Source organism: Dendrobates tinctorius, unplaced genomic scaffold (assembly GCF_039654945.1).
Source record: "Dendrobates tinctorius isolate UK_male_01 unplaced genomic scaffold, ASM3965494v1 ptg000143l, whole genome shotgun sequence".
Taxonomy (NCBI): Eukaryota; Metazoa; Chordata; class Amphibia; order Anura; family Dendrobatidae; genus Dendrobates; species Dendrobates tinctorius.
In genome coordinates, this window is record NW_027361810.1 from 29,841,233 (window position 1) to 29,868,996 (window position 27,764).

The following is a 27,764-nucleotide window of genomic DNA, read 5'->3' on the forward strand; positions in this document are numbered from 1 at the left end:
GGTCGCGGGCCTGTCTCAGGTGACCGCCACGGCCGTCGGGTGGAGAGAGGCTGCGGCCTGGGAGCGGAGGGCGACTGCGGCGTGGGAGCGGAGGCCGGGTGAGTATGGCGGAGCGGTGTAACAGTACCCCCTCCCCTAAGCCGCCCCCCCCGGAGATTAACAAGAAACCTCTTGAGGATACGGGGAGCATTAATATTCTCCCGAGGCTCCCAGGATCTCTCCTCAGGACCAAAGCCCTTCCAATCAACGAGAAAGAAAGTCCTACCTCTAACCCTTTTCACAGCGAGGATGTCCTGCACTTCAAAAACGTTGTCGGCACCCACCGGCTGAGGACCAAGATCAAGCGAGGAATGGAAACGATTCAGCACCACAGGCTTCAGGAGAGAGACGTGAAAGGTGTTCGGGATCCGGAGCGAAGCAGGCAACCTCAATTTGTAGGCAACTTCATTAATACGTCCCAGAATTTCAAACGGACCGATGTAGCGTGGACCCAACTTGTAGGAGGGCAGTTTTAGTCGGACGAATTTGGAGGAGAGCCAGACCTTGTCGCCAACACGATACGGAGGAGAATCCAACCTCTTTTTGTCTGCATAGTTCTTCATCTGATCAGCGGATCTCTTAAGTGATGTGTTGGTCTCAGCCCAAATCTTAGAAAATTCCGAGGACAAGGCATTGGCCGCGGGTACCTCAGAGGCAGGGGTTATCGGAAGAGGGACACCAGGATGTCTGCCAAAAACAATGAAAAACGGAGACTTGGCCGAAGACTCACCAGCATGGTTGTTATAAGCGAACTCTGCCCAGGGGAGTAAGTTGACCCAATCGTTCTGGTGGGCGTTAGAGAAGTGGCGTAAGTATCCCGTAAGCGTCTGGTTGGTACGCTCTACTTGTCCGTTGGACTGTGGATGGTAGGCCGAGGAGAAGTCGAGGGAAACGTTCATAAGCTTACAAAGCGAACGCCAGAACTTGGAGGTAAACTGAACCCCTCGGTCAGACAAAATGCGTCGAGGTAGTCCATGAAGCCTGAAGACTTGATGAATGAAGATCTCGGCCAGCTCTGGCGCTGAGGGAAGACCGGGCAGAGGGATGAAGTGAGCCATCTTGGAAAAACGATCCACCACCACCAGAATGACTGAGCAGCCCGCAGAGCAGGGTAGGTCGGTGATGAAATCCATGGCGATGTTCTCCCAAGGAACCATAGGGACAGGCAACGGAAGCAACAAGCCAGACGGAGATCTCCGTGGCACCTTGTTCTTTGCACAGGATGGACAAGAAGCCACAAAGTCGAGTACATCTTGGCGAAGTGAGGGCCACCAGTAGTGACGTTTGATAAGGTCAAGGGTCTTCTTAGTTCCGGCATGGCCGGCCAGTTTGGAGGAGTGCCCCCATAGAAGAACCTTTTGCTTGAGATTCTCTGGCACAAGCGTCTTGCCAGGCGGAGGAGTAAGCCAGTTCACTGGAGCCACGGTGATGATCCTAGTGGGATCAATGATATGTGATGGTTCCTCCGTGGATTCGTGTGGTTGGAAGACCCTGGACAGGGCGTCGGCTTTGGAATTCTTGTTGCCGGGACGGAATCGGAGCTCGAAATCAAATCGGGCAAAAAATAAAGACCATCTGGCCTGGCGAGGGTTTAGTCTCTGGGCAGACTGGAGATAGGCCAGATTCTTGTGGTCCGAGAAGATGACAAAAGGATGGACAGCTCCTTCCAGGAGGTGGCGCCATTCCTCCAAGGCCAACTTGATGGCCAAAAGTTCCCGGTCACCGATCGAGTAGTTACACTCGGATGGAGAAAAGGCCTTCGAGAAGAAGCCACAAGGGTGCAGGTGACCGGAGGCGGTTCTCTGGGACAGCACCGCCCCGGCACCAGTCGAGGAAGCGTCCACCTCGAGTACAAAAGGTCGATCGCTCTCAGGGCGATGCAGGACCGGAGCCGTGGAGAATGCCCGTTTTAGGGACAGAAAGGCCTCCTCTGCCTCAGGAGACCAATCTTTGGAAGTAGACCCTTTACGGGTGAGCACAGAAATGGGTCTAGTGATCGCGGAGAAGTGGGAGACAAATTGCCGGTAATAGTTGGCGAACCCGAGGAATCGTTGTATCGCCTTTAATCCGACGGGGCGAGGCCATTTGAGGATGGCAGACAACTTCTCGGGATCCATCCTTAGACCAGCGTCGGAGATAATGTATCCCAGAAACGGCAGAGAGATCTGTTCGAAGAGACATTTCTCGATCTTTGCATACAGACGGTTCTCCCGAAGACGCTGAAGCACCAGGCGGACACTCTTTCTGTGGGATGAGAGGTCCGGCGAGAAGACGAGGATGTCGTCTAAGTACACGACCACACAGGAGTACAAGAGATCCCGGAAGATCTCGTTGACGAACTCTTGAAAGACTGCAGGAGCATTGCAAAGACCGAAGGGCATGACCAGGTACTCGTAATGGCCATCTCGAGTGTTGAAAGCGGTCTTCCACTCATCACCTGCACGGATACGGACCAGATTGTAGGCTCCTCTGAGGTCCAGCTTGGTAAAGACCCGAGCCCCTCTGAGACGGTCAAACAGTTCCGGAATGAGTGGAAGAGGGTACCTGTTCTTGATGGTAATCTCATTCAAGCCCCTATAGTCAATGCATGGCCGTAGAGTCCCGTCCTTCTTTTTGACGAAGAAGAACCCGGCTCCCGCGGGCGAAGAGGATTTCCGTATAAAGCCTTTGGCGAGGTTCTCTCGGACGTACTCGGACATGGCGGTGGTCTCCGCGGGAGACAGAGGGTAGATTCTGCCCCTTGGGGGGGTTGAACCAGAAACAAGTTCAATTGGGCAGTCAAACGGCCGGTGTGGAGGGAGGACCTCCGCTTCCTTCTTATCAAAAACATCGGCGTAGGAGCTGTAAGCTGGAGGAAGACCCGGAAGGTCTGGAGGTGACCGTGGAGCGGCCGCCAGGCGGACAGAAGTCAGACAGCGAGCTTGGCACGGGTGCCCCCAGCGGAGTATCTCCCCAGAAGACCAGTCGAGAACAGGCTGATGAGTTCTTAACCATGGAAGACCGAGTAGAATGGCGTGAGAGAGCTTAGGTAAAACGTAAAAGGCTATCTTCTCTCGATGTAAGGCTCCGATTTGCAATTCCACCTCTTCAGTGACCAAGGTGACGGTCACCTGTAGCGGTTTGCCATCCACGGTGGCAATCTGAATTGGGTTAGATAGAGTGACTACAGGAATTTGGTATTTGTCTACCTCTTCCGGCCGAATGAAGTTACCCGCTGAGCCCGAATCCACGTAGGCCACCTCGGAACCACGCCTCCCTCCTGAAACCAAAAGCACAGAAATCGTAAGGGGTTGAGAGGAATCATCATCATCACCTAGGAAGGCCTCTCTTACCTGACCTAGGTGGAGTCGTTTCCCTGTCTCTTAGGACAGGTGCGGATATAGTGTGACGAATGACCGCAATAGAGGCACAGACCTTGTGCCCGTCTCTCTCTCTGACGTAACTCGGCCAACCTGAGATGATCTATCTGCATGGGCTCACCCGAAGAGAGGGAAGAAGATCCGACTGAACGTGAGCTGGCCGACTGAGTGAAAGGAGAAACTGACCTGGAGGAGCGCCTGTCTCTCACTGACTCCCGAGCGCGCTCCAGGAAGCGCAGGTCAATGCGGGTAGCCAGCGAGATAAGGTCCTCTAAGGTGGACGGGGTATCTCGACCAGCGAGTTCATCCTTTATTTTACTAGAAAGACCGCGCCAGAATGCCCCCACCAAAGCTGCGTTATTCCAGCCGAGCTCAGAGGAAATAGTGCGAAAGCGAATAGCGTACTGTCCGACCGTGAGAGAGCCCTGGTGTAAGTTAAAGAGTGACTCAGTGAGAGAGGCTAACCGGCCCGGCTCATCGAAAACCTTACGAAAAGTATCCAGGAAAACCGGGAGACTCGAAACGACCGGGTCGTTACGTTCCCAGAGCGGGTTTACCCAAGAAAGGGCCTCTCCCTCCAGATGGGACATGATGAAGGCCACTTTGGCCCGGTCCGAGGGATATTGCTGCGGCAGCCATTCAAAGTGGAGACTACACTGATTTAAGAACCCCCTACAGAGCTTGGGATCCCCGGTGAAACGAGGCGGCTTGGCGAGGCGGGGCGTCGGAGGAGCAGCAGACGCAGGGGGAGGAGTCGGCACTGCAGCGGCAGCCTGGAGGGCCGACAAGCGACTATCAAAGGAGGCCATGTAGGACAAAATGTGGGTTTGAGTATCTTGCTGCTGACCCAGCTCCTGTTGGAGACTGGCCAGCTGAGTGGCATTTCCAGGATCGGCCACCTGTAAGGCCGACAAACGGGTGTCCATCGACTTCATGATTGACATAATGCGCCCCTGATTCTCCCGTAGGAATAGCAACTCTTTCTGGGTAGCAGCCGTAGTACCGGCGGAGTCCATGGCCTGATCGTACTGTTAGCGTGGGTGGTCAGGAGCGGGAGCTCCGAGAGTGGACCCTCTGGACCGTGGCACCGAGGGACCCCGGGCGAGCTGCCAGGTGGAACCGACCCCTATACAGGGACCGTTAGGAGCAGGCCCAGGGGTTCGAGTACCACGGTAGCCGGTACCGAGAGGGGCGGCTCAGGATGGACCGGAGTAAGACTGAGACTGGAGTAGGATGGCAGGAACACAAGGCAGGACTGGAGTAGGACGACAGGAACACTGAAGGCAGGACTGGAGTAGGTAACCAGGAACACGGGTGGCAGGACTGAGAAGCTGCTATGAGGAGCAGCCGAGACAGGAACTGCAGGAGCAGAGTGTGCACGATGGAGCGAGGCCAGAGTGTCAGGAAACACAACGATCAGGCGCCTCCCTCAGGGGGAAGCGGCCTGATATGGCCCCGTCTGGTCAGCCATTGGTCCAAAGGTGCTTCCGGGTCAGGGCACAGCCGGAGCATAAGAAGCAGGAAGGAGGCGCGGCCGCGGCCTATGGCGCCTGCGCATAGCATGCAGGGGAGGCATCGGTCGCGGGCATGTCTCAGGTGACCGCCGCGGCCGTCGGGTGGAGAGAGGCTGCGGCCTGGGAGCGGAGGGCGACTGCGGCGTGGGAGCGGAGGCCGGGTGAGTATGGCGGAGCGGTGTAACAAACATCTTATGACCTGTATGCCCATATACTGTAGATGGCTTATCCTACTGACAGATTCCCTGTAACAGAGAAATAGTCTTTCTTCACTTAAAAGCTCCTTCCTCTCCTCTCCCTGCTACAGCATGCCTTATGATATACTAGATTCTCCTACGAGTCTTCTTACGTGGCCAACTCTACTCCGCCACTGAACATGACTTCATTGCTTCAGAGAGCCTCCTGATACACTCTGCCCTGCCTCTACTATTCCAGTTGCTATCAATGGTCTACAGCCTACGTAGTTCCAACTGGACAGCCCTGCTCCACCTACGTCATCTGTCCATGCTGCACTCCAACAGTTCTTCCATATCGAGAGTTACAAAGATCTACCTTACCAGGTGAGTCAGTACCACATATACCTAACAGATTATCTAGAAGGACTAGGCAAGGATAAGGTCAAGAATAAAGCTTAAGCCATGGGATAGTATCAAAATAGCGCAAACGGAAGGGATGCAAGAAAAGTTTGTGCCTTGATCGCAAGGCAATGTTTGATCCCAAAGCTCAGCTCTAGTAGCAAGCCCTTATGACATTATAGACCCTGCCCAGGATCTCCGGAGCACTTTACAAAGAGGTAAGACCGCTCTGTATAGGTAGGGAGTGTGGTCAAGCCATAGAGGACCTGGGGATCTGTGTAAAACATATTAGCCTAAAGTTAATCAAAACTTCAACCAAAAGGTTGGTTAGTGGAGAAAAATTTGCAAACTGAATACATAATCATCATTTGGGAAAAAGTAGGCATGCACAAAAATGTGCATGGCCATATCGTTCATGAGGTCAACGGTTTTCAACCATCGACTTTCCCCCATCCCGGTGTGAATGGCCATCTCAGCGCTATGTTTATCTCAGCTTTATGGTCATCTCAGGTCTATGGCCACATCAGGTCTATGGTCATCTCAGATCCATGGCCATCTCAGCTTTATGGTCATCTCAGGTCTATGCCCATCTCAGGTCTATGGCCATCTCATTTTGCTCGAGTGTTGGGAGAGAAGCCAACAACGTATGATAAAAATGAATGATATAGAAGACAAATAAATAGAAAGTAAGCAATATATTACACATCCCAACATAAGAAAATAGTTGGGAGTTCAGACAAGTTTGACTTTTGCTGAGGATATGAAGGATAATTGTTGACGAGACGGCAATGGACAGAAAACCCTCCGGAAATCATGTTTACTATAACTGGCTGCTATCCTGAAGTGAAAGACATTGTTAATTACCGTGATACCCAATTATACCGCAAGGTTACAACATTAACTCAAGATGTAATTCTCTTGTCTCTTCAGTCACTTAATGCTGAGTCATTTGCTTATTCTGGAATCTTCAATTCCATTGAAGAGAAATAAAATAAGACAGAACGGGGACAGCGTGACCTCATCGATATATGATAATAAAAGATTGTTTTTTCTCGAACACTGTGTATTTTTAAAAGGTCCAGTATCCAATTATCCATCTACACTCTGTACCAGAAAAAAAAAAAAAAAATCTTCTTTGTTAAGGCTTTCCCTGCAATTTTCTCCAGTGCTAAAGCATGTGAAACAACAGTCTAGGAAAACAGAATAGACTCTCTTTTCTATGGATACAATGAAGACTACAAAGCCAAATGCTGCAGCTTTAAGAAAGTCTGTCCTTCACCTGTACCGGGGATGGACAAAGACAGAAGGGAGCCCCTGTGCAAAAACAGTACCCAGGCCCTCATTGTGCCTCTAACAGAAGCCACTTGCGAAAATGGGTCCCTCTGTGACAACACAGGTTTCACAATTAGTATGTACACGCCTGAGCCTGAGCTGTACACAGGCTGAGATGGAAAATAAAAGATATTTTTCATTGGCTGCTAATCTCCCAAGTGACTGTACAAACACTCGACCACTCACAACTATTGCCCAGACTAACCATGCCCAGTATGGTGATGTAAAAAAAAAAAAGTTTCTGTGCTGAGAATCTTATAAATGTGCCCCTGCAATGTACTATATAATGGCCGTGTCCAACCATGCAGAGCTGCTCCAGTTCATGGTTGGCACATACCACAGCTCCTGGCCAGGGAAGGAAGCATAAGTCATAAATTACCTGCCTATTTTATCACAGGAGTGAGTATTTCTGTCACGTCACCAGTCCTGTGAGATCATCATAAATCAAGTCAGTGACGTATGCTTAGCAGCCACTGGAGCTCCAATGTCACTGACTTGATTTATGAAAAGCTCAGAGGGCTGGAGATGCGGCAGACACTCATTCCTGTGATAAAACAGGAGCAGAAATGTGTTGCCTCAGGCAGAAAAAGGTGTTCCCTTAGAGAGCCGCAGCTGTGAGCCCCTGCAGTTTCCGCTTTATACTCACTTAAGTGACTTATATTTCCCCCCTGGCCAGGAGCTGTGGTATGAGCAGACCATAAACTGGAGCAGCTCTGCATGGGCGGACACAGCCATTACATAGTACATAGCAGGGGCACAGTTATAAGATTATCTCAGCACAGTAACATTTTTTTTTAACACATTCAATTGTGGAACTCATTATTCCAAGATCTATTGATTAAATTGTAGCTTGTTAGTGGTACAACCTTTACAAAGACATATACAACATTGTTTTGGGGGCCTGCAGAAAGCTGATGGAAAATCTAATACTTTTTGTCTGATGTATAATAATGACCGATTTTATATGAGGGCACGTTGATACCTGCTCCATTATAATCCTCGCCGGATATTAAGATTTGCAATATTCTAATATGATAAAAAGAAATAAAATGAAAGTGTGCAAGGTCCTCACAAATCAGAGATCATTAAATATGTAGAAACCGTTTACACGGCCTTTCACATATGCGGCTTCCTTTCTCAGCGGGTGCAGGGCTTTTTATTTATGTGCTGGTCGCTATGATGCATTTGTGTTTTATGCCATGTATTATTGCATTATTTTTTAGTATCCATTAGGGCCATTATTTCCTGCAGTGAGTAGCATAGTAACTTACACTTTTCTGTACAGAGGAATAAGTAAAAAAAAAAGTGACAGTTTTCACACAATGTATTCACTGCAGTTTCATAGGAGTCCAAGAAATGCAGCTGTCAGTCACTTCGCTGACCGTCAGATTTGCCCACTACACAGTGGGTGCTGAACTACGCCTATATATCCAAGTAGTCAAAATAAGACAAGCTCGCATGGACGGCAAGGAATGGAATCATCAGATGATCACTGTGAGATCCCAATGTTCCAGACTGCCCAGATGCGGTGCGTGCACGGTGATTGCGTGGTACGCCGGCCGACAGTAACAATCCCTGAGGGTGCGTCTATAGAGGAAGAAAGAAATCTGCGAAAAATGCCCGCCTAAGTCTGCAAGTGTTGTGTGCAGATTCGTTGGGGGATTTTGGTACCGATTTGGTACAAAGTATAAACTCCCAGCGCGAGCACGCTTAGTTACCCGCATCCTCACTGGTCCTGATCTCTGGTGAGTCTGCCTGTTTGACAGCGCACCAGCGATCCTGACCAGGTCATATTGTTGTCGGGATCGCTGGTGCGTCGCTATGTGTAACGGGACCCTAACTAGACATTGGCATGCCTGGCACTCTACCACTCAAATTAAATACAACGTCACTTGCAGTAAATGTCCCACTGGGGGCTCGCGGACCTTAACATTAGGGTTCGCTCACATCTGTTTATAAAGTGAGTGAGTGCAGTGTTCATCTGCACCTTTTTCCTTACGTCTAATTGGGGTGTGGAGGGGGGGGAAAAAAATAAAAAGTTTGCACCAATGCAAGTCAATGAGTACGAGAAAAAAATAAATAAACTGCACAGCTCACAAACTACGTGTATGAAGTCCGATTTTTACGCACACATCTCATAGGAAACCCGGCATTTCATCAGCCAAGTACAGTAATTACACAGTGTGAATCATCGGAATAGATAGGATATATAGATAGAAAGATGTCGGTGAGATATATAATCAGTGCTTTGTGTGTGTAGTTTTCTGCACTTGTATTTAGCTAATAAATAAATGAATGAAAAAAAAAAAATGGTGTGGGGTCCCCATTATTTTTATTAACCAGCTAAGGGAAAGCAGATAACTGTGAGCTCGTCTTAATAGCATGGGAAGGGGACAATATCCATACATCTTCCCAGCCTATTAATACCAGCTCACAGCTGTCTGCTTAGCCTGTACTGGTTATTAAAAGGGGTAATCCCCCAAAAAATGACATAGGTTTGTCCTATTTTTAATAACCAGCAAAGGCTAAACAGACAGCTGCAGGCTGTTATTAATATCCTGGGAAGGACCCTTCCAAGACTAATAACAAGACCTCAGCCACCCCAGAAATGGCCCGTTCCGAATGACCTGGTACGCTGGCAACCTGGGTAATTTTTTTTGGGTGATATCAGCTCTATAATGTCCGCTGACATCAAGCCCAGGGACTAGTAATGGAGAGGAGTCTGTCAGACTTTTAAATGGATTTGAGAATGGATTTGAGAATTTTGGTGTTGAAAAATTGCAAAAATCGGTTCAAGACAAATATAAAGAGTATTTCTCATATTGCAATGAATTGACGAACTGTGTGTGCCATTTTAAAGTATTTGATGCAAATAAAAACCCCATAAACTAATACTATAAATTTAAAAAATAAAATAAAAAGTGATTTCAACAACTTGCAAATGATGAATCGGGCCCTTGGAACAGACACCTTCTATCTTTACAGTTTGCTTAAACTTTTTTTCAACTAAAAAAAAATGCACGTGCCTTTCTAAACCCAGGAAAAAATCAGCCCAACAACTGGATAAGACATTTATTATATGGCAGGCACACATTTAAATAAGAGGCTGCTGGATGTGGCAGACATTACAGCAATCAACAAGCAGCACAGCTGTAACAATCTCATTCTGGGTGTTTGGCAGCAAGATCAAGATTACAAACATATCGTAAATAGAAGAAAAGTCTCCACTCCGTCCTCCTTGAAAGTACTATTTATTGCTTAATCCTTGAGCTTAGATATTGTGAAAAAGGATAACATCTCATGCATTTCGGAAATAGATTATACGAATAAGGAATATATATCCGAAATGCGTTAGTGTCATCCGTTTTTACGATGTCTAAGCACATGGATTAGACATTACTACAGATGCCTACAACCTGCAGTAACCACCGATCGACCAAACCGCTGCACGACCAGCTCTACCCTCGTCTACTGTATCCTCACCCATCTCTAGATTGTGAGCCCTCGTGGGCAGGGTCCTCTCTCATCCTGGACCAGTCGTGACTTGTATTGTTTAAAGGGAATCTGTCACCCCTTTTTTGAGATATCATATAATGATATCATTCAATTGTGTGTCACATAAGGATTCTCTTAGTACTTTTGCTTCCCCTTGACCCCGCACCTTTCATGCATAAAATACCTTTTTTATATCGGTTCAGATGTATGTAAACTGCCGCGGTACGGTCCAATGGGCGGGGCTTATTCACCTGCTCCCCCCTCCCTGTCATGCTCTACAGAAGAAGAAATGCGTAGAGCAAGACAGGGAGGGGGGGGGAGCAGGTAAATAAGCCCCGCCCAGCGGACCGGACTGCGGCAGTTTACATACATCTGAACCGATATAAAAAAGGTATTTATGCATGAAAGGTGCGGGGTCAGGGGAAGCAAAAGTACTAAGAGAATCCTTATGTGACACACAATTGAATGATATCATTATATGATATCTCAAAAAAGGGGTGACAGATTCCCTTTAAGATTACTGTACTTGTTTTTATTATGTATGCCCCTCCTCACATGTAAAGCGCCATGGAATAAATGGCGCTATAATAATAATACATATAAGGTTGGCCGGCCAGTCCTAAACTAAGAACCCCATATGGGTAAAGATAATGGCGTGGAAGGCAAAGGGGTGTACATATAATAAATAAGAAAGCCATGTTTGGGGAAGAAGGCTCAAAGGGCAATTAAACAAATTACTGTTTATACGAGAGGTTCAGGGAATAGATGCTACGGGATGTATTTGACAACCCCTGATTTGAGCCTAACCATACTTCCAACTATACCTCCCTTAAGGAGGAAAACCGTTTTCATGCTGTAGGGATTCAAGCTCTCAGGTAGGCATTAGGCAGCGTTCACACAGGCAATGCGGTTTGGTCAAAACAGGTGCAGTTTTATTGCTTTCATAAAACTTCAAGGGATTCAAAACTAAAAACAGTCTCTTCTGGGCACAAAAGTATCAAAAGCAAATAGTTCATTTAGCAGGCACATATAGACACAGAAGAGGCTTGATCTCACCAGTCTCGGTATCCCCTACATCTTGAGCTCCAGCAGCTTCCAACGCCAAGCAAAAGTGTTCAACTCTGGTCACACATCACACTGAAGAGGCTGCAGCTTATACAGGTCTAGTTACAGCTCCAACACACAGACTGCTCAGCTTTCCTCGCTGACCCATGCAGTCTCCATTCCGAGAGAGAACCTAGTATGTCTCTCTTCCAGCTACAGTTCACATTTTGGCTGGTCACTTACCAGAGTCTACACACTCAACTCTGCTCCATCCACCAGACTGACACCCCTAGTGAACACAGGTCCTGGTTCTGAGCCAAAGCTAGTCAGGTGCATCTAATTAAGACCTGGAGTGCTAGGATTTAACTCTGTCCTATCTGGCTTTGCTACAACACTTTAGCATCTTACAAAGGTTCTAAAAAATGCTAACCGAGGGATCACAGTGGTAATTAGATCCACAAAGTGCAGGAGACTCACCGTGCTCCCCTCTGCATACTACCGCTATCATTCAGCAGGCCCCAACAGTCATAGACAGTCAAGAGGCTGTTGTAGCATACTGGGAGTTGTAGTTTACAACAGCTGGACTGTTGCAAGTTGCTAATACGTGCCTGAAGTAGTTACTCTGCACGGGTCTTTGATCCTTAAATATTTTAGATATAGTCACTGATATAAGGCATTAGAAGAAAATTGTCACTACATTCAGATGAAGAAATGCATTTATGTTTGGAGTGGGGGAAACCTAATTTTTGGGGTGCTGGTAACATTTTATGAGAAGGTGCAGTGTATGGTTAATTGCTTGTATATTCACCTCCACTTCCATTATATAATGTATGAAAAGTTAAATTATGAAGTGCTGAGGTGTACAGAGTGCAGGGGCTGAGGCAAATGAGAACAATATGGACCCTTATTATCTATGTCCATTTTGGCAGAAATAAACCTGCCGTGTACTGATGGCGTGACCTACTCCTTCTAATGATTGGATTTACATTGCAGCTCGGCCTCTGTAGCTGCCCGTGTTATGAGCATATGGTATAATCATTGCCTGAGGATCAGATGAAGTAATGGGTAAATATTCCTATTTCTGCAAAGCAGGAGGTGAGAGCAATGAGCTGTGCTAAAATGGATGGAATGATAAAACTGTGCAGGGAGCCCAGGGCCAAACCCTCGCAGGACTGCGTGTGACATTGACACGTGGACATGAGCTCTGGATGATGTGACTGGTATTACTGGTAAGGGATGACCTGCGATGAAGGACAACGTGATGAGAACACCTGGTGGTCCTGGATTTCTTCGGATTATATCATCAATAGACACTAAAACCTGTGGTATCTGCAAGTATATTGATTGTCCTAGTACTTCACACATAATCATATCCTAGTAGGTAGGGCGCTGTGGATGTGACCACATGTTCGATTCATTGTTGCACCCACCGTAAGCAAATTGAGCTTGTGATCACACCCGCAGTACACTACAGATCGAAGTGCTGCTGATGCGACCAAGTGCTCGCTTTACTTACAGGACGGTGCTTGCTTCTCAGTGCAAAAGCCAAACCAGAATCTTCAGGTTGCAGACACGTTTCGGGGTGTTGCCCCTCTTCAGTGCAAAGAATGATATATGATTTGGCTGTATTAGAAACCTCTGACTGTAGTCTAAGGCCTCTTTCACACTTTAGTCTTTTTGTTTCAGTCACAATCCGTCGTTTTTGTGAAAAAAATAAATCCAGCAAATTTGCCCGCTAGATCCATTTTTTTTTTCTCAAAGACTTGTATTAGCGACGGATGGCCATCCGTTTCATCCGTCATTTGACGGATCCGTCATAAATTCTTTGTCCGTCGGCCGGAGACAATGGACAAAGTAACGTTTTGTGTATGTAGAAAAGTCGGACAGCGACGGATCCAGCGCCGTTTGTCATTGGCTATAATGGAAGCCTATGGGCGCAGGATCCGTCGCTGTCCATCAAAAAACGGAATCCGTCGCTGGATTCTGTTTTTTTCAAACTAAGCATGCCCGGAACAATTTGTCTTCATTTAATTTAACCCCCACAGCTTTCCTGGCACATAAAAATTCTCTCTCTCTCCCTCCCCCTCCCTCCAGAATTCTGTTCCTTTAAAATTTCTGCAACTGCTGCTTCGACGGATCCGGTGCATCAGTTTTTTCCAGTTTGCACGGGATCCGTTTTTTCAACACTTTGATGGATTGTGACTGATTCTAAAGGACCGAAGTGTGAAAGAGGCCTAAGGGGTAATATTTCTTCTTGTGGAAAAGTGACATGCCTGACATGTTAGGGTAAGGAGACTTATAGGCCATGTAATGCTTCTATGGGAAATTGAATATTAAATATTTAATTTCCCAGAAGAGCATTGCATGGCCTATAAGTCAATTTAGACCACTTAACTAGCATTACCACATGACTTAAGATAAAAGCCAAACCAGAACCTCAATTTGCAGACACGTGTTTTCGGGGGTGTTGACCCTCTTCAGTGCAAAGCATGAGATCTGATTTGGCTGTGTAAGAAACCTCTAACTGGAGTCTAAGGGGTAATATTTCTCCTTGTGGAAAGTGATATGCCCGACATGCTAGGATAAGGAGACTTATAGGCCATGTAATGCTTCTTTGGGAAATTAAATATTAAATATTTTATTTTCCAGAGGAGCACTGCATGGCATATAAGTCTCCTTACCCTGGCATTTCAGGAATGTCAATCTCCACAAGGAGAAACATTACCCCTTAGGCTATGTGCACACGCTGCGGATTCACCCGCGGATTTGTATCTGCGGATCCGCAGGTAAAACCGCAGGTAAAATGACCTGCGGTTTTACCTGGGAATTGGCCTGCGGTTTGCCACCTGGACAATGGAATAGGTGGCAAACCGCAGCGGAATCCACAGAAAGAATTGACATGTCAATTCTTTCTGCAGATTCAAAACCGCAGCTTTTCTGCAGTTGAAAATCCGCAGCATGTGCACAGCAGAATGTAAATCACATAGACTTACATTGTACTCTACACTGTCTGCAGAGCTGCTGCGGATCCGCAGCGGCCAAAACAGCAGCGGATCCGCAGCAAAAACCGCAGCGTGTGCACATAGCCTTATACCTGAAAGGGTGATAACGTGTGGGTGTTGTCTGGCAAAAAATTATTTTGTTAAGCCATGGATTGATTAACAATATTTAAAAAAAACAGAGGCACACTAATTTTCTATCACCTCACGCAAGTTGAAGGAAGACCACTCCAGAGGTGACCTCCAGCTCCGCAAGAGGTGTACGCCTTGTTTGCAAATCCCAACACCGCTGCAGCCGATTACAGGTCAGGTGATTAGAACAGCGCACCATTGGATGCTTCTCGGATGATGCGATCTTCTGGTCAACTGCTGCGACCGACTTCCGGACGGGGCAGAGACATCTAGAGCAGCCTGCACTGTATCCGCGTGCTTATGGAAGGCGAGTATGCTTCAGTTTATTATTTTTAATCAATATATAGCTAAATCTATATCTAAATTTAAAAAAAAATCAATTTACTATTTAACAACCGATTTAATTATAGGAATAACCCTTTGACACTTCTGATCTGTGGATTTTAATGTAGACTTGTGATCCTGTAGGTGGCGCTACTGACTGACAGTCTTTCCAGTGTGGGTGTGTGACATACAGTAGCTGTCAATCACTGTGAGATCTCTTACCGGACTCCATCCAGAGCAGGGAAGTCCCGATGGGCAATAACTAACAGATGACCTGTGAAAATGACAGAACGCTAAATGCGCAAGAAAAGTGAGGAGACGCTCGTACCTTTAATTGGATGCTGGAGGACGCCAATTTCTTGCCTTCAGTTAATGCAAGCAGTTGTTGATAGTCAACAGGTTTGTATTTTGTACTGCCAAATCCATTCTTCATGCGAACCACTAAATCTCCTGTTCCAAAGAGGAGAGAAAAAATAGGATTTACATTAAAATGGGATTTCAGGGGTATTCCAGCCTGAAGCTGCTATCACTGATCTAGTGGAAAGGTGGGAGTCCAACAGCTGGGAACCCACCGATGGCCTGATAGTCCCCCATTACCTCTCGCTGCATCACTCTGAATGAAGCAGGGGTCACGTATACACCCTGTGGGGGTCTAATCAATAGGTTCCCCCAATCACTAGATTGGGAAACCGCAAGCTCTCGGCTTGCCTGCTTTTGTCAGTGCCATAGACTGTGAAATACATGGCTTGGGGTGCATACAAAACCCCCTTCTTCATTTCACCTCTTCCTGGGAGTGGGCCCTATGAACTGATAATGATAAACAAATGCTGAAATGTAGGATCGCCCAAAATGAATACTGCAATATTAGATCACATTGGCCGCTGCAGTCAATCCCTTTTGATGCAGATGTAGAAGGCCCGAGGCCCTAAACCCAGTGATTGGCAGCAGTCGTTACATGAGCGCTAATCATGATGTCATTGCTGCAGCCGCCACCAAAAAATGAATCAACGTAGGAGAGGCAGCGCTGTGATGGAGGAAAGAGAGTATAGCGGAGTTTAGTATTTTCAACCTCTACAACCCTATTAATTAAAAAATTAAAACTACCCTGGAAAAGCCCTTTAAATATTTCGGGAAACGTTCTGAAAAAGATTTGGGGTCCATGTTTAAAAAGCTGTGAAAGAGATAGCCCTGAGATGGGGTATCCATAGCTATCATAGTGAACCACACAGCATCCGCGGATGCCAGGCCAGAGTGGCGGCCTTCTACCTACCGGCATCTTCTGACTACTGTGCCGCAACTAAGGCCTGTTTCACACATCAGTTTTTTTGTGTCAGTTAAAATCCGCCAAAATGGCGGAAAGCGGATCCGTTGTTAACTGATGTGAACGGATGCCACCGGAGCGTTTTTTTTGACGGATTCGCCGAATGAAGAATTTTAAAGGAACCGCTGCACGGGAAAAAAGTGAGAGAAAGAGAGCAAGAGAGAGAGAGAGAGAGAGAGAGAATTTTTTCTGTCCACCAGAAATCATTTCAGGGTTACATTTCCGCCTGACTTCATTCCTCCGGGCATGTGCACTATAAAAATGCGGATCCTGCAGCATAAAAAAACATTACATTGTCCGTCCAGGCATCTCGGCGGATGCAAAAAAATTGACGGATCCGCAAAAAAACGGATCCAACGAATGGCCATCCGTCAAGATCCGCCGGTAATGCAAATCAATGGGGAAAAAACGAATCCGCCAAAAAAATGGCGGATCCGTTTTTTTTTGCAAAAATGGCGGATTTTGACTGATGGTCAAAAATGGAAATGTGAAACAGGCCTAATCAGAAGAGGCGCCAGTGATGCCGGCAGGTAGGAGGTGATTCACAAGGCTAGCGATGTGTAGTTATAATTAGAGTTGAGCGAATTTTTCAAAATTCGGTTCCAATTACGATCGTCGGCAAATATTGTTTTTGCACTATTTGCCTTACGCAGCCGAACGCCATTGGAGTCAATAGGAGTAGAAAAGACCGAATATGTTCGGAATCGATCGTCAAACATAAAATTCGGCACGAATAGGGTACTAATATGGCACGAATATGGCAAATTCAGATTCGGTGACTGATTCCAAACATATTCGCTCGACTCTAGTTATGATGTAATATTACACAGTGATGTCATGTACTCCTTTTTTTCTACTGTATTATTTTAAGCTTGCGTGTCCCTTTACAGGTGTTTCACTGCGGTGTAGATCTGGGCCCGGAGCTATTCTCTGCACATATTGACTGTAAGACCTAATGATTTGCTTGTAGAGTAAAGAAGTTTACACAACCGGGGTTACAAGATGGCCGAGATCATTAGACGGCTTCAACCTGAACCTCGCCGGCAAGGAGCAAAAGTCTTTCAAGCCTCCATTTGAAGAAAGTGAGCCGGGGAAGGCGGATTGTGTTCAAAGAAAGACGGAAAGAAAAAAAAAGTGATGTGATTTTTATAGACTTGTTGCAAAATTTCAATCTTGGTAGGAGCCCCAGAGATGGCCCCTCAATAAGCTGCAGCAAACGGATCGATAGCATTCAGGCTCGCAATGCCAAAAATCAACAAGTGCAGAAAAAGCAACAGCCTTTACTGTCCTCTACATGAGCGCTCTTCAAAATGTCAGGCTATGTTCACACTTGGTAGTTTTGCAGCATCTTTTTTTTTCTGCAGCAAAAAATTTGTAAAATACTTGTGGTTTTTTTCCCCCCATTTAATTAAAATGAGTGAAAAATGCTGCAGAAATGCTGAAAAATGGACATGATACAGGTTAGGAAAACCGCTCTGAAGCTTAAAATCCTCAAGATAAACAAGCTGCCCGAGATTCCAGAATTCTCATTCACTTTGCTGGTACTGTAAAACGTCACATGTGAACATACCCTAAAGCAGACCTGGGCAAAGTGCTGAAGGACTGAAGACAGTGGCTCATGGGTCACCCCATGCGGAAACCTCCCCAGCCAGAGTCCAGATCTCACTGGCAGTTGGGAGACTCAAAAAGAAGATGCAATGATGTCACTAGGTCACATCTGCTGTGAGGCGCCTCAGATCGGAACAAATGGTCAATGGTGGAGTGATTGTGTGGGATCATCATACCATTTCGGGGCTGTGATGGCCATCATACTGTGTGGGGGAATCATGCTGTGTAGAGGGACCATGGGAGAATCATCATACCATATGTGAGGGGCTGTGGGGGATCATACTGTGTATACGGGGCTGTGAGGACCATAAGAGTGGAATGTGAGGACCATCATAACATGTAGGGGGCTGTGAGGACCATCACACCATGTGTGGGGGGCTGTGAGGACCATCACACCATGTGTGGGGGGCTGTGAGGACCATCATACCATGTGTGGGGGGTTGTGAGAACTGTCATACCATGTATAGAGGGCTGTGAGGACCATCATACCATGTATAGAGGGCTGTGAGGACCGTCATACCATGTAGAGAGGGCTGTCATACCATGTAGAGAGGGCTGTGAGGACTGTCATACCATGTATAGAGGGCTGTCATACCATGTAGAGAGGGCTGTGAGGACCGTCATACCATGTATAGAGAGAGGGCTGTGAGGACTGTCATACCATGTAGAGAGGGCTGTCATACCATGTAGAGAGGGCTGTGAGGACCGTCATACCATGTATAGAGAGAGGGCTGTGAGGACTGTCATACCATGTAGAGAGGGCTGTCATACCATGTAGAGAGGGCTGTGAGGACTGTCATACCATGTAGAGAGGGCTGTGAGGACTGTCATACCATGTATAGAGGGCTGTGAGGACTGTCATACCATGTATAGAGGGCTGTGAGGACCGTCATACCATGTATAGAGAGAGGGCTGTGAGGACTGTCATACCATGTATAGAGGGCTGTGAGGACCGTCATACCATGTAGATAGGGCTGTGAGGACCGTCATACCATGTATAGAGGGCTGTGAGGACCGTCATACCATGTATAGAGGGCTGTGAGGACCGTCATACCATGTATAGAGGGCTGTGAGGACCGTCATACCATGTATAGAGGGCTGTGAGGACCGTCATACCATGTATAGAGGGTTGTGAGGACCGTCATACCATGTATAGAGGGCTGTGAGGACCGTCATACCATGTAGAGAGGGCTGTGAGGACCGTCATACCATGTAGAGAGGGCTGTGAGGACCATCATACCATGTAGAGAGGGCTGTGAGGACCATCATACCATGTAGAGAGGGCTGTGAGGACCGTCATACCATGTATAGAGAGAGGGCTGTGAGGACCATCATACCATGTATAGAGGGCTGTGAGGACCGTCATACCATGTAGAGAGGGCTGTGAGGACCGTCATACCATGTAGAGAGGGCTGTGAGGACCGTCATACCATGTAGAGAGGGCTGTGAGGACCGTCATACCATGTAGAGAGGGCTGTGAGGACCGTCATACCATGTAGAGAGGGCTGTGAGGACCGTCATACCATGTAGAGAGGGCTGTGAGGACCGTCATACCATGTAGAGAGGGCTGTGAGGACCGTCATACCATGTAGAGAGGGCTGTGAGGACTGTCATACAATGTATAGAGGGCTGTGAGGACCGTCATATCATGTATAGAGGGCTGTGAGGACCTTCATACCATGTATAGAGGGCTGTGAGGACCGTCATACCATGTAGAGAGGGCTGTGAGGACCGTCATACCATGTAGAGAGGGCTGTGAGGACCGTCATACCATGTAGAGAGGGCTGTGAGGACCGTCATACCATGTAGAGAGGGCTGTGAGGACCGTCATACCATGTAGAGAGGGCTGTGAGGACCGTCATACCATGTAGAGAGGGCTGTGAGGACCGTCATACCATGTAGAGAGGGCTGTGAGGACCGTCATACCATGTAGAGAGGGCTGTGAGGACCGTCATACCATGTAGAGAGGGCTGTGAGGACCGTCATACCATGTAGAGAGGGCTGTGAGGACCGTCATACCATGTAGAGAGGGCTGTGAGGACCGTCATACCATGTAGAGAGGGCTGTGAGGACTGTCATACCATGTAGAGAGGGCTGTGAGGACTGTCATACCATGTAGAGAGGGCTGTGAGGACTGTCATATCATATGTGGGTGATGTGTTAACCGTTGGAGGGTTTGGGTCATCATACTGTGCGTACTGTGTGGAGGCTGCTGTTGAGGTACGGATGCTGAATAACAGCAGAATATGATTTATAAAAAGTAGTAAATTATTTGGTGTTGACGATAAGAATACCTTACAAAAAACGTAACATGTATTAGCAGCAGCGAGTCAGCATACTTAATTCTGCTCAATATTAAGTGATACAACGAATATCAATATGAAATAAAAACATATAATGAATATGTTAATATTAATATTGAGCAGAATTCATTTCAGCCTATTGCTTTGGCCTCCCGCAACAGTCACAGCCTCTCATGTGGCCCCTTGGGGAAATTACTCCCTCCTGCCCTAAGGTATTAAACAAAAGTGCAATTTTAGTTATGTTTCCTGCAATAAATGGACTCTCAGACTACTTAATAATTTTCTGATTGCGGTTTGCTAAGCAGCAGACTAAACAGGTTTGTCTGATTAGCACAGCTTGGTAAAGCCAGCGGGTGAAACGTACTGATGTCCACATCTTCTACAACAAATGCTGGCTGCTCATTCTGATAAGCATCACTAAAGGGAATCTGTCACACAAACCCCCAAACACCAAGTACACGATCAGAGATCATATAGGGAACGTGGGGCTCGTTCAGATGCCAGTATTTTGTGTTTTTTTACGGATAGAACTCTTCATGTTAAAGTCAATGGGGCCGATTGCCTTCAGTGCCCAGAAAATGCCGCTTAATCAATATATCGTACAAATTAGGTCCACATGAATTCGGTGCATTTTGCTGGACGTATACACCTGAATAGCAAAAAGTGTATTTAGTGTATTTCAATGTATATGGTAGTGGACCACAGACTAGAATAAGCAAAAAAAAAAAAAAAAAAGTTCTTTTGACTAGCTTTAGGGTAGGCTCTCAGGAGTACATAAAAAAAATCCGAGTTTTTTTTGCTCACCAATAGACTTGAATGGGAAAGTTTCATCCAGTTTACAGAAAAATCTAGTGTATCATTCGGTCAGTAAAAAATAAATAAAATAAATCGTCTGACCCATTGAATAACATTGGTTCTAGTGCGGTTTGTTCCTTCACGGACAGCACTCGCACCTAAAATACAGCTGTGTGAACAAGTCTTTGCATCGTATTATTATTATTATATTATTGTATTGCGTTTCTTTGGAAGTACAGAGAAAAAAAATTAAAATAAAAACCATAGCTGACCACGTTTTTTTTTGGACCAAAGACTTCTGAAAGGGATGTAGATATTTTTCCTTCTGAGACGTACGGGAACATATAGCAGTATGAGAAGTGAATAAAGAATGTGATACTTTTTTTTTTTTTATACGCATATAGATGTAAATGGAATGTATATGTCACAATTCGAAGATATGTGTACGACTCGTTTACATACGTATTTTCAGGCAGATGTGATATGTCTGCAGATGTACATGTGTGAGCCTACCCTTAGGGCGCTCGGTGCACGCTTGGCTTGGCTCAGCGCTCACAGCACCATTCTACCTGCCAGGATCTTAGCCGACAATGATTGCTTGCCTAGAGCGAGCACTACCTGTGCAGAATCCTCCTTTGCTCGCACGCTCATCAGGAGTAGGCACGTGGCCACACCGAGCTATCTGCTACGCCTGCTGCTCTCCCAGATGTATACATGCAGCGAGCAGGTGCAGCAGAGATGTCTGTGTGGCCACGCGTCAGCTCCTGAGCCGTCAGTATGCGCGCAGGCAGGAGAATTGCCCCGGGCAAGAGAGAGCTGCCAATCAAGATACAGGGAGGGGCGTGTGATGCAGAACGCTGCATGCAGCTTTAGGCCACGTCAAGGGTACACCGAAGACCTGAAATTGCAGACTTTTCTGGATACTTTTTTTTTTTTGTTTATATATAGTCCCCTATATATGCTTATCTAGTCTTAATGTGTATTTAGTGGGCGACAGAATTCAGTCCAGCGCTAGAGAAAAAGTATGCATGACAATGCAGGGAGGGAACATTACTAGTTACATCTGGACTCTGCTGTCTAAGGCTGCTTTCACACATCCGGTTTTTTAAATCCGGCACGATGCGGCAAAAATTGTGAAAACCGGATCCGGAATTAGATCCGTTTTTTTCACATAGAATGTAATGATCACCACATTGTGCCGGATGGACATGCGGCGCCTCTGGGTTTTGCCGGATACGGCAGACATGCACCGTCCGGCGTCTGCAAGAACCGTTGGCTGCAACTTTTTTTGCAGCGCCGGACCGGCTTTTTCAACAGCGCATGCCCGGGCACTGTGAGTTTTAACCCCACAAGTGCCCGGCGCGCATCTCTCTCTCTCCCCTTCTCTCTCTCCCCCTCCCCTTCTCTCTCTCTCCCTCTCTCTCTCTCCATACCTTTCTTTGGCTGGCTGTCTCGTCCCCCGCTGTCTCTCTGGCTGCTCTCTCGTCCCCCGCTGTCTCTCTGGCTGCTCTCTCGTCCCCCGATGCTGCGACTCCTTTAATGTCCTCCAAGCCGCATCAGGTGCCGCATGTACATCCGGTGTCACCGCTGCAGGCTGGATCCGGCGGCCCGGCTTTTTACCGCACGCCGCCGGACCCCTGACACCGGATGTGTGAAAGCAGCCTAAGGGAGGCTGAAAATCCCCTCTATCACATAAGGGTATCTGCACACGGTGCGGATTCTGCTGCGGTTCTGCAGCTACGGGTCCGCAGCAGATTCTGCTGCGTTGTACAGTACTTTATTTCCTATGGAAATTAAAAAACGCTGTGCACATGCTGCGGATTTTTCCATGCGGTTTTGCTGCGGTTTACAATCCGCAGCTGGTCAATTGTTTGGTGCAGAAACGCTGCAGTTTTACACCTCATCCATTATGAGGTGTAAAACCGCAGGGCAAAACCACTTTTGTCCTGTGGATTTACCTGCGGTTTTCTCTCCAAAATCCGCACACCAAAAAAACTACGTGTGCACATAGCCTTATACACCACGATACGTTATGAATGGCACATGGTAGACGGGAAGGGATGATAGATTTTGCATTGGGATCCAGAAACGTAAAGTTACAGATCTGGAAGCAGACACGAGGGAAAGAAGAGGATGTGCAAGTGCCGTACCCAAGGACAGGCCGTCAGTATCAGATTGCTGAGGGTCAGACATCATTATTTGACAGTCACAGCGCCGTATGAGTCCAAGTGGCTGTGCCTGGTATTGCAGCTTAGTCTGATTCACTTCAATGGGATTTGTGATGCAGAGAGACCTCGACCTCTCTAACCAGCTGATATTGATGGCCTGTCAAAAAAAAATATCACAGCACTTGGAGTACCATTTTAAAAATATGGCATTTCTCCAACACAAATCTGTCACTAGAGGGCAAACCAAAGAGAGATATGAAAGCCATGGAGTTTAAAGGGGGAGGTTTAACCACACCAATTCTATTCTAGTGGCAGTCTGGTACTAAACAAATGTATGTTTTACCATAGACAGAAACAATATAAATTGGTGACAAATGTATTTTTTTTTTTCCATCCATTTTGGCGGCAACTATCTGAACTTTTTTTTCCCACATTGACACTTAGCAATGGATCAGAAAAAAAACTGATGTAAAATACATGTATTCTAATTTTTGATCCAAGTCTGATCTGCCAAAAATGGATTGAAAAACAGATGTGTGAATGTCGCCTTATCCTAAGGAGATGTCAGTACAGTGGCATGTAAAAGTTTGGGCCCCCCTGGTAAAAATTACTTTAATTGTGAACAGTTAAGCGAGTTGAAGATTAAATGATCTCTAAAAGGCCTAAAGTTAGATCACCCTGCAAGGTTAGTCCCCAGTAACATCCCCTTGTATAAGTATCACAGCTTGTAAACGCTTTTGTAGCCAGTTTTGCAGCCTTTCAATTCTTGCTTGATGGATTTTCATCCATTCTTCCTTGGAGAATTCTTCCAGTTCTGTGAGATTCCCGGGTCGTCTTGCTTCCTCTTCTAGTTTGAGGTTTAGCCACAGATTTTCAATGATGTACAGATCAGGGGGACTGTGAGGGCCATTGTGAAACCTCCAGCTTGTGGCTTTTGAGGTCGTCTATTGTGGATTTTGACGTGCGTCGTATCATTATCCATTTGTAGAAGCCATCCTCTTTTCAACTTCATCTTTTTTACACATGGTGTCATGTTTGCATCAAGAATTTGTTGAAATTTCATTGAATCCATTCTTCCTTTTACCTGTGAAATGTTCCCCGTGCCATTGGCTGCAACACAACAAAGCAAGACTGATCCACCTCATGCTTTACTGTTGGTGAGATGTTCTTTCCCTGAAATTCTGTGCCTTTTTTTATCTCCACACAGACCTTTGATCATTGTGGCCAAAGAGTTCTAGTTTAACCTCACTGGTCCACAGGACTTGTTTCCAAAATACAAAAGACAAAAAACCTGACTGGCACATCCAGACTAGTGTGAATAGGTGCATACCAGGAGGAGCTACCTCCATATACAATATATAAAATAAGGCTGCACTCTATCATGCTAAAGCATGACAATGTAGAATATATGAAATTTGAATAGCAATACAGCTATGGAGTATTAAGAAAAAATATGAGACGCTTAGCATATAACTTGGCCAAATTATATCTGCCCATCAACCAACGTAAAGGTGGCCTCAAAGTCTGATGAGTACCTACAGTGGGAATACCTCTCTAAGGCTGATGTCTGAATTCCTGGGTGAATGTAGACACCTCTGTCAGCAATATCTTTTGTATATTAGCTTACTGACCGAGTACTCCGCCCTTCATCAGGTGGTGATTTTAATTACAGCAGGTCCCTACTTACCCATAAAAGCAGACATTGCTGATAGAGGTGTCCACATTCACCCAGGAATTCAGACATCAGCCTTAGAGAGGTATTCACACAGTGTAGGTACCCGGGGTGGATTGCTGACTGCTGGAACCTCTGCTCGTCATTTCATTAGGTAATTCTTGCTTTTCTTTGCTACCTTGCTTTCTAGGCGTCATAGATCCGTCGAACTATGGTGAATTATCACCTGTTATCTAACAAGGACCTGTGTATTTGTTTATTTGATGGATGGAGCTTGAATAAGATCTCTCTTTTGGCGGTGCACTTTATTTGCTATACATTGCCATGCACTATATGCATTTTGTGATAATTTAGTAAATTTATGCATGTATTTTTTTTAATATTGTATAGGTTCTGATTGTACAGCAACCCTTTGTTATCCATGCGGTGTGCGGTTTCCGCACGTTATTGTCCACTTCCCCCCACTTGTATCTGGATTTGTCTTAACAATAAAAATTATTTATTTTACTTTGGACTTATAGTCGCTTTTTTTGGAGCTTTGCTCAGTGTGTTCTCTTGGTAGATTGCGATTGTCCTTATTGTCAATTTATTGGTGTCTGCTATTGAATTATTATGCTGATTTCCTAATATTTGAAATGCATATATTTGTCAAAAGCATTTTTATTCAGTGTAGGTACCCATCAGACTTTGAGGCCACCTTTACGTTGGTTGATGGTCAGATATAATTTGGCCAAGTTATATGCTAAGCGTTTCATATTTTTTGTCTTAATACTCCATAGCTGTATTGCTATTCAAATTTCATATATTCTACATTGACATGCTTTAGCATAATAGAGTGCAGCCTTATTTTGTATATTGTTTCCAAAATACATCAGGCTTGTATAATGTTATTTTGCATACTTTTGACGCTAAATTTTATGGTGAGGATGCGAGAGAGGTATTCTTCTGATGACTCCTCCATGAAGGCCATATTTGTGCAGGTGTCTCTGAACAGCAGAACAATGTACCACAATTCCAGAACATCTGCTAAATCTTTCTGAAGGTCTTTTGCAGTCACGCAGGGGTTCTGATTTGCCTCTCTAGCAATCCTACGAGCAACATTAACTGAAATTTTGCTTGGTCTTCCAGACCTTATCTTGACCTCCACTGTTCCTGATAACTGCCATTTCTTAATTAAATTTCGAACTGAGGAAAGGGCAACTTAAAAACGCTTTGGCATCTTCTTATAACTTTCTCCTGCTTTGTGGGCCTCCATCATTTTTATTTTCAGAGTGCTAAGCAGCTGCTTAGAAGAACCCATGGCTGCTGTTTTTTGGCACAAGGTTACAGGAAGCTGGGTTTTTATAATGCTGGGAAATTTGCATCACCTGGCCTTTCCTAACTAGGATAGAGAACAAGCCATAACCCTAATTAAGTTCTTAGGGTACGTGCACACGCTGCGGAATGCTCTGCGGATTTGGCCAGCGCGGATTTTGTAAAATCCGCAGGTCAAAAGACCTGCAGTTTTACCTGCGGATTAGCCTGCGGTTTTGCCCTGCGGTTTATCATCTCTACAATGGAGGAGATGGTAAACCGCAGCGGAATCCGCAGAAAGAATTGACATGTCAATTCTTTCTGCGGTTTACAAACCCCAGCAAGTCCGCGTGGAAAAATCTGCACCGTCTGCACTGCGGTTTTTGATATCCATAGGATATTATGTTACTGTACACCGCAGCAGAAACTGCTGCGGATCCGAAGGGCCAAAACTGCTGCGGATCCGCAGCGTGTGCACACAGCCTAAAACCCTGGGAAAAGTTATCTGAGCAGACAAATCTTCAAGGGTGCGCAAACTTTTACATCGGGCCATTTTCCTTTTTGTAATTTTTCAAATGTAAAGTCTAATTTTTTTCCTATAATACATAGGAAATGGGTCATCTTTAACTTTAGGTCTTTTATGGATCATTTAATCTTAAACTTGCTTAACTGTTCACAGTAACAGTAAATTTGAGCTGGGGTGCCAAAACTTTTACATGCCACTGTATCAAAGTCCTTCATATCAGCATAAGACAGGATACTCAGGTCAATATTAGGGCCAGGAAAACATAGACGTTACTATACCATTGTCTCTGCTCCTGTTCGTGGTTACAAATGATCGCACGTCTCTTCCAGTCATGTCTGTGGAAGTGAATGGAGAGCAGAAATTAATAAAGAGCAAATCTGGGGAGTGATAACTTACTAGGAGACGTCGCTCCTCCACAAGGAAAGGATCTCGTTACATAATCCACATGATACAACCACATCATACATCACATGTACATCACTTCTAGGTCTCATCAATAGATTATATTCACTGGACTTTAAAAATGTGAAGTTAATTGTGACGTAACGTGAGGTCGATGTTACTCTCATATTCACAACGCTCATAAATTTGATTTATTTGCTGGAAAATCTGCATAAGTTACAAGTTGATTTTTGTCGCTGATTTGTCTCTATGCATTGATCATATTTTAGCATCAGAAACGCTGGCACTTTTACAGAATTTGACGAAAATTTGAAAAGAACTTTACAACAATTTTCTGGCCTACAAGTTTGATGAATCGGCCCTCTTGTGGGAAATTTTTCACAAATATCACCCTTTAGAATGAAGGGGTATGTTCACATGTTGCAGAAAGTTCTGGAATTTTTACATTCATTTGAAACAACAGTATTCAAATTACAAGAACAATTATCTATCGTGGAAAATATCTGCATTGTGGGAATTCACGCTAAGACCATGCTACCACACGCGGAAACACTGCTGCGCTTTTCTGCAATCTGCTCTGCTTATTATATATATATATATATATATATATTTTTTTTTATACACACTTTTTCTTGTTAACCCTCCATCAGGAACAATGGATCTGACAGGCGCAGCTCTTCTACTTTCATTTCTCCCTTCTCACCAGATTTTCAGGAAACCCCCTCCCTCTAGATAGTCTCCTGGCTCTAGCTGCTGTGTGAAACCTGATACCACAGTTGGTCTGCAGAGCTTCAGGAAGGAAGATATAGCTGTGCTGGCTTCTCAGGCTCATTGGTCCCGAACACATCACACTTTATAAGGTT

General features: G+C 45.8%; 1 protein-coding gene across 11 annotated transcripts in view; it reads right to left on the reverse strand.

The window, feature by feature from the left end:
- CCDC148 (coiled-coil domain containing 148) overlaps nucleotides 1-27,764 on the reverse strand; it is a 211,083-nt gene that overhangs the window by 151,525 nt on the left and 31,794 nt on the right. For 7 of the 11 annotated variants that reach the window (XM_073545672.1, XM_073545678.1, XM_073545668.1 and 4 more), the window contains 2 exons: nucleotides 26,778-26,834; nucleotides 15,142-15,263 (listed from right to left, as the gene is read on the reverse strand). In XM_073545672.1, the coding sequence (XP_073401773.1) occupies nucleotides 15,142-15,263; nucleotides 26,778-26,832 (177 nt within the window). In that variant the 5' untranslated portion in view covers nucleotides 26,833-26,834. Of the gene's footprint in view, nucleotides 1-15,141; nucleotides 15,265-24,547; nucleotides 24,617-26,777; nucleotides 26,835-27,764 lie in introns of those variants that run through there. The other 4 variants (XM_073545675.1, XM_073545676.1, XM_073545677.1 and 1 more) reach the window with 4 other exon arrangements.